This window comes from Ostrea edulis, chromosome 8 (genome assembly GCF_947568905.1).
Source record: "Ostrea edulis chromosome 8, xbOstEdul1.1, whole genome shotgun sequence".
Lineage (NCBI taxonomy): Eukaryota > Metazoa > Mollusca > Bivalvia > Ostreida > Ostreidae > Ostrea > Ostrea edulis.
In genome coordinates this window covers 20,292,114-20,299,732 of record NC_079171.1, presented here as the reverse complement: position 1 = coordinate 20,299,732, position 7,619 = coordinate 20,292,114, and the positions used below count along the sequence as shown (strand labels likewise).

Below are 7,619 nucleotides of genomic sequence, written 5' to 3'. Positions count from 1 at the left end.
ACCCTGCTATAGCCTGTATATATAGCGTTCTAGTTTTTAACCAGATTTATTAAACCCTCGGAAAAAGTATACAAATTCATGGTGTCATTAAGGGTGTGTGTAAATATGTAGTACATGTTCACCGTGGACAATCGTGACCATGGTGAAAAGATTCAGTAACGCAGGGGTTCTAGATTGTTTAAGCGATCGGTCTATTTTTCTTAAAAACAACATTAATGAGAGTTTTCTTTGTCTAACACATATAGCACGGAACGTACAGACGTATTAAGAAACAGAATACGCCCCATATTTTGAATAAAAGTAGTTAGTTTTCTCAAACACTTTTGTTTAATATCGAGTACCTAAGAAAATTCCCACGGATGTTTGCTTCATGAGCTGAATTCAAGGTTTGAAATAATTTGAGAAAGAACCATGATATGTCACAAAAATATAGTAAGACATTCAATTTTTAACTAAATTGGGGTTCATAATTGCCTTTATTTAGACGAAATGCTTGAAAACGAAAATAACGCAAGGTGAAAAGATGGAAGATGTAGTGTTACCTAGGTGAAAAGATATCAAAGATTCCCATATTGATTAATTATCATCCAGTAAATTCACAATTTTAAGTTTTTCTATCACATATTATATCTATGTGTACATCTACTACATATTTATACACCACCTTAATGACACCATGGTCACGATGGTCCACGGTGATGTACACACCACCTTAATGACACCATGGTCACGATGATGTACATAGTTGTGGAGCTATCAATATTCCATCTCAGTCCGTTACATTTTCACTTCCAATACAAATAGCCTACTTTTACCCATATGATGCTACAAAGGACCTCTCACAATTTCTGTGCTTCGTGTTACAAAGGACCTCTCACAATTTCTGTGCTTCATGTGAAAATGGACTTCTCCTCATATGATTTCTGTACATTATGTTACTTAGGACCTTTAACGATTTCTGTACTTTGTAGTCTCATGCTAAGCCTGACATATTTTCAAGACTTGGATTTCCCACAAATCAAGCTGCCGTTATTCACCACACCAGCCTTGCTAATTTTCGACAGAACCTTGGAGAGGACATGTTCAAGATTCGTACGACATAAGTACAATGTCCAGTCGACAATGTAGGGTTTTGTCCGATACCATTCGAAATGTGGCGGTTTATGTACGAACTGAAGGGACCACGATTATGAAAGTGTTACAGATCTAGAGGAGTTGCAACACCCTCCTTTTATTTGAAAAAATTTTAACAGTCTTTTTTCGTCATTTAGAGTTTTCACCCCCCCCCCCCCCCCCCCCCGACTTCTTGGGCGGAAAAGGTACAACCTCGTCACCCCTTCCCCCTTACAAAATTTCTGGATCTTGCCTTGTTATGATCTTTCTAAGATTATTTTGGATCGGATGCGTCACAATTTAGTTTGATAATCTTAAGAATAACTAGAAAATTTCACGCTTTTCCTACGAGTTTCTTACAAATATATATATGAGAGAGGGGAATAGTTTGTTTTAGAAAATCACATCCAAGTTGTGTGTGTATATATATATATATATAATGTGTGTGTATGTATATATAATGTGTGTGTGTATGTACATGTATAATGTGTGTGTGTGTAGCGCATGTCACAAGTCGTTTTCCGTTGATGTGTCTTGGTAATTCCAATGTTCATCGACGTGGTGAGGAACCCCCGTGTCTGAGTGCCCTACCACATATAACTACTGTCGATCAAGAGGATCGAACTTTGATCTCATATTAGGCATATGCCTACCACGGCGCAATCAGACACCCTTAACAATACCATAGTAAATTTTAAGTAACAAAGCACAACTTAATAACATGTACATGGCTGGTATTTCAAGCAAATCGAAAACAACGAAAGTTTCTTTGAACTCAGATATCTAGCCATTTTAATTTATGTTACACAAGTACAAAACCATTTATAGTTAAAATGAAATGAACATGGATTTATATACACGATGCGTGGGTGGCAAAATGAAGATGGCGTGGATGGGAAGATGAAGACGGCGTGGGTGGGAAGTTGATGACGCAGTCAGACTATCCTATAGAAGAAGGTTCAGATTCCCCGCTCACGTGATTGGTTACCAGTAACACCTTGTCTATGATATGGACTACCCCGTTTGTAACTGTAATGTCTGCTTGTAGTATCTTGGCATTTTCAACCATGACCCCAGCTGAAATGATCATGTTACAAATACGTTTAAACTTTTGTACAATTCATATTAATTCATGAGTTTATGTCAAATTTTGTTACAAGGTTTAAGAGACACTACAGTTCATTTTGCAAAAAAAAAAATAAAAAATAAAAAATAAAACAGACAATTTCCGCAGAGGTTTCTCAAATTTTGGTGCATAGTTGAAGGTATAATCTTTGTGAAAATAACATATTCCTAAAGTTGAAAAATCTTCTTTAAACGCAAAAATCAATACTTTTTGACGGACCTGTAAATATACATTGAGATCTGCAGACGCATGCGCACATACGGTAAACAATGCAGCATGTCGTCCAGTGAGAGAAAGTGTACAGTGGATTGACCCAGCATTTTGGCAGATTATGCGAGAAATGGGGTTAAAGTTGAACGGAATACAATTCATAGGGATAAAGATAAAATTTAGGATCTAAAAGTAAGTGCCATTTTTATCTGAACACGTCACGTGTTAGTTAAAAGAAATATTACAATGTTTGCATGGAAGGGTTTCCGTTAAAATAATGATTCAAAATTCATTTCTAAATCACGTGATGTAAAATGCCCGAATCAGCATGAAGAAACCTTTGAGTTTTGGATGATCTTCAAAGCGCAGTTGAGAACAATTTGATGCATAGAAATTGTTATGAATTGTCAGTTTCGATATGATTTTGATTATTATATCAATGTTTTATAAAAAACATTTGATCAAATTGTGGAAAATGAGCTGCATTGTCTCTTTAATTAAAAGAAGCGTTCAAACGAGAATCTTGCTTGTTTTAAGTGAAGCAACGTGAGGAGAAATTTGCATGCATATTGAAAGAATTAAATAATTACTTTTGTTCGTATGAATGACGACATCCGTTCCCTGCACGGTTGGGATATGTTCTCCGTCGGTCAGACCGGCGCTGTAATATGTGCCTTTTATGTAGTGATACTGCATCAAATCTGTAAATTCATGCACAATACTTAGAAATGTTAACAAAATATTCATAAAAGAGAAGAAAAATTCGTAAAGGGGAAGCTTCCTTAAGACAAGAGACATATATGTCTCTGCTTAGGATTTAGGTAATAGAAAAAATCCCTCCTTGCCGTTAAAAGGATTTCAAAATTAATGATAACCATGTGGAATTATATCAGATGATACTCGTGTTGATTTTGGATGAGGCTAGCTCACCTGATAGGAAATAAATCACACATTTTCAACGTTCTGTGTTGCACTATCAATAGAGTTCACGGTTGATGTATTACAAAACCTGAGATTATTTTATATTGAGAACACTACCCTTCATCAAATATTGCATAAAATGGTCATCAGATACAATATAATATACTCACTTCTAGAGGCAGAAAGTGTAAGGAACTCACATACAATATGATATACTCACTTCTAGAGGCGGAAAGTGTAAGGTCCTCAAATACAATATAATAATATGCTCACTTCTAGAGGCAGAAAGTGTAAGGTCCTCAAATACAATATAATTCCAATGTTATTTATTACAAGTGTTTTGATTGGACAAAAATAAAGCTGAACAAGAGTTTACACATCAATAAATCCGAAAACGCGATGTATTCATACACGCCTGAAAACAAATAACATAGTGTGGGGAAACTATTCAAAGTTTTGCAATTGTTTATGAAGTGAATGAATTGGAATTATAAGAATCAAACATTCTTTTTGAAGAATTTATCGATGTGTAAACTCCGGCCATTTTACTCACAAACTTAACATAAAAGTGCTTCGCACTTTTATTCAGTTTGTGAGTAAAATGTCCGGAGTTTACACATCGATAAATTCTTCAAAAAGAATGTTTAATCCTATAATAATAATATACTCACTTCTAGAGGCAGAAAGTGTAAGGTCCTCAGATACAATATAGTATACTCACTTCTAGAGGCAGAAAGTGTAAGGTCCTCAAATACAATATAATAATATACTCACTTCTAGAGGCAGAAAGTGTAAGGCCTCAGATACAATATAATATACTCACTTCTAGAGGCAGAAAGTGTAAGGTCCTCAGATACAATATGATATACTCACTTCTAGAGGCAGAAAGTGTAAGGAACTCAGATACAATATAATATACTCACTTCTAGAGGCAGAAAGTGTAAGGTCCTCAGATACAATATGATATACTCACTTCTAGAGGCAGAAAGTGTAAGGAACTCAGATACAATATAATATACTCACTTCTAGAGGCAGAAAGTGTAAGGAACTCGGTGTTGAGGAATCCTGTTGGCAAGGCGTCAAAAGCAGCTTCTATTGGAGCAAACACTGTGAACGGCCCCCCTAAATACAAACGGTTAGATTTGTGAAGACAATTCCATCGACAACAAAACCAGGCGTATCAAAAGAAAAAGTACACTGCTCTTACGATTAGCAAATTATTTCTGAAATTATTAGCAACTTCAAAATACCTTCGACGTCATATTGAAGGTTGGCTCTAACAAATGAGTACGTGAGCTGGGTGAGGTTCTGGTTAGAGGCACAGTATTGTAAAATGCTAGATTCTGGAAGTGGGAACATGACGTTATCGAGAAGTTGAACAATTCCATTTGTAGCCATGTTATCCCGAGATATGATTTTACTTCCGGTTGCTGTCACCACCTAAAATTGACAGGCATTACAAAGGACATCAGCATTGACCTTAAGGCTATTAAAACAAAAGAACTTCAACGCTTGCACAGTGAAAGGAAATTTTACCTGTCCATTTTGGTATCGATTTATCCTTATTTTGTATCCATTTGCCCATGATCCAATTTCGATGTCGTTTGCAAAATGTGACATCAATTGTTTGCCGGCGGTCACGTGGTACTTGATAACTTTAGTAAGTAAATCTTTATCGTGGGAAAGTTTTGTCATGACGTCACTGGGAACTTTGGCAAATGCAGCATCAGTAGGGGCGAATAAAGTGAATGGTCCTGTAAATCAATATCACGCTCATTGGTCAGTATATGAAGATAGAGCCCCCCCCCCTTCCTTCAATAGAGTTGCTCTTTTGACTGGCATTGTAATGTATGCAATATAAGGCTATAAGTATTCTTTATTAACACATGTTATTATAATGATAGTTACACTTTGAAATTCACTACTGATATAATGTTTGGTTGGGATTCTCGTGGTAAGATTTGGAAGTACGCCTGTTGTTTTTATCAAAATACATTTTATCATCGATCATTCTATTTTGATATCAATTATCTTTACTATGAATATGGTTTATGTTGATTAATATAAACGCTTAGCTAGAAAAATTGAAGATTGCATGATTTCGAACCAACGTGTCAATAAGATTATACCTTGAGTGTTTAGTGGATGTGATAGTCCAGCCTTGGCCACCAGAGAGGCGAACGTCCTGGCATTAAGATCGTTAGCCAATTGAAGCACTGATGTGCCCACAGCCACACTGAAAAGACAGAAGAACACACAGATCACCTTCATCTTGTCTGATGACAGTATTACAACGTCCAGATCATCTTTATATATACTGAAGTTTTCTTATCTCACGTGTCGCAGCATGCTTGACCTGACTTATGGGAATTATGAAAACACACTTAAGATCACATTTCTCACATATTGTTGCATAACAGATGACACACGTGTATGTGAGCAGCACTAGTGTATATATATGGGGTGGGGGGTGTGTGTCTGAAATTGACGGATTTTGTCTTATCTGACATTGGCTTTCTTTTGTAATTGAGATCCACCGAGGAAGTTGCAATTTGTTTGCCTGATCACGTGTGTTCACAAAGGATGTCTTAATATTTATTATTGCTTGGAAATATTTACCATAGTAAATATTCCACCTACTAATGCTTCCTAATGATATATATGTATTTTGTTGTGTCCAAGATACTATTAAAAGGTAAACAATTTCAAAGATATTCATTGGGACATCGAAGTCTATATTTTGTTGGCAATAATCACCGAATAGCGACCGTCCTGACTTTTATGAAAGAGTTCGTGAAATCTTTCTGGAATTTGATAATGATTTCTTTATATTATGTGGTGATCTAAATATTGCGCTTAACCCCAAGATTGATACACACAACTATAAAAATATTAATAATCCAAAGGCTAGAGAAAAATTGTTAGAAATTATGGAGGATTTGCAAATTATTGACTACTACAGAGTTTTGAACCCAGAAAGAAATGTATACACATGGAGGGAAAAAAAATCCTTGCATACAAGGTCGTTTCGACTATATTCTTATTTCAGAAGGGTTGTCTAATTTGGTAGAAAATTTCACGATCAAACCAGGATATCGTTCTGATCACTCTATTGTTGTTTTAGAATTAAAATTCAGCTCTTTTAAAAAGGGTTGTGGTTTATGGAAATTTAATAACAGTTTATTGCATGATAAGACATATGTAGATAAAGTTAAACAAACTATTCTGAGTGTTAAGTTTCAATATCTTCAAAATCCTACATCCAATGGTAATGATTACAATTATATTGATAGTATCGATGACAGTGCATTTCTTGAAGTTCTCCTTATGGAAATACGGGGAATAACCATTTCATACTCATCATATAAGAAAAAGAATAGAGACCAACTTGAGAAATCCCTAGTTGAAGAAATTGAAAGGTTGGAATCACAAAACAGGAGTGATACTGATATTTTTGAAGAGAAAAAACTCTCTCTTGAGAGATTGAGAAAAGAAAAAATGCAAGGTCATTTAATAAAGTCACGTGCTAGATGGGTGGAAGAGGGTGAAAAACCAACAAAATATTTTTGTAACTTAGAATCACGCAACTACATTAATAAGTTATTAAAAGGGTAGATATTGAAGGACAATGTACTGTTTATGATCAGTTTTAAATTTTAAACAAAGTTCAAACCTTTTATAAAAATATATATGCAAATAGAGACTCGGAACTTATTGACTTAGATCTCAATGATATCATTGATCATTCAGAAATTAAAAAACTTGATGAAAAATCAATAAACGCCCTTGAAAATGATGTCCTAAAAAATATGAAAAATAATAAGTCACCAGGTAGCGATGTTTTTTAAATTCTTTTGGAAAGACTTTAAATGTTATATTTTAAGAGCAATCAATTGTATTTTTAAAAACAAAGAACTGTCAATTTCGCAAAGACTTGGTATTATTACATGTATACCCAAAGGTGATAAACCTAGACAATGTTTAAACAAGAGGCCCATGGGCCACATCGCTCACCTGAGTCACCTTGGTCCATATCAGAAGATTTTCCATATCTATTTGCATGTAAAACCGTAGTCCTTATTATGGCCCCAAACCTTCCCCTGGAGGCCATGGTTTTTGCAAACTTGAATCTACACTATGTCAGAAAGCTTTCATGTAAATGTGAACTTCTTTGGCCCAATGGTTCTTGAGAAGAAGATTTTTAAAGATTGTCCCTATATATTTGTATGTAAAACTTTGATCCCCTATT

At 35.1% G+C, this 7,619-nt stretch overlaps 2 protein-coding genes across 2 annotated transcripts in view; both read right to left on the bottom strand.

The window, feature by feature from the left end:
• Positions 1–1,877: 1,877 nt before the first annotated feature.
• LOC125661622 (periostin-like) lies at positions 1,878–5,692 on the bottom strand. The gene is made up of 6 exons (XM_048893693.2): positions 5,500–5,692; positions 4,907–5,124; positions 4,621–4,810; positions 4,394–4,492; positions 3,040–3,150; positions 1,878–2,190 (listed from the first exon to the last, which is right to left on the bottom strand). Exons 1-6 carry the CDS (start codon positions 5,639–5,641, stop codon positions 2,054–2,056), a joined length of 897 nt encoding a protein of 298 aa, XP_048749650.2. The 5' UTR covers positions 5,642–5,692; the 3' UTR covers positions 1,878–2,053.
• LOC130049451 (uncharacterized) overlaps positions 5,522–7,619 on the bottom strand; it is a 19,669-nt gene continuing 17,571 nt past the window's right edge. The window contains exon 3 of the mRNA XM_056147115.1: positions 5,522–5,606. The gene's annotated coding sequence lies outside the window, so the exon portion shown is untranslated. The remainder of the gene's footprint in view (positions 5,607–7,619) is intronic.

Excerpts from the sequence above, each read along its gene's own strand:
- LOC125661622 (XM_048893693.2), bottom strand. The coding sequence starts at position 5,641 with ATGAAGGTGATCTGTGTGTTCTTCTGTCTTTTCAGTGTGGCTGTGGGC. Across the intron at positions 4,493-4,620 it reads CCTTCAATATGACGTCGAAG|GGGGGCCGTTCACAGTGTTT; the intron begins GTATTTTGAAGT and ends GTTTGTATTTAG. Across the intron at positions 3,151-4,393 it reads TACACTTTCTGCCTCTAGAA|ATTTGATGCAGTATCACTAC; the intron begins GTGAGTATATTA and ends ATGAATTTACAG.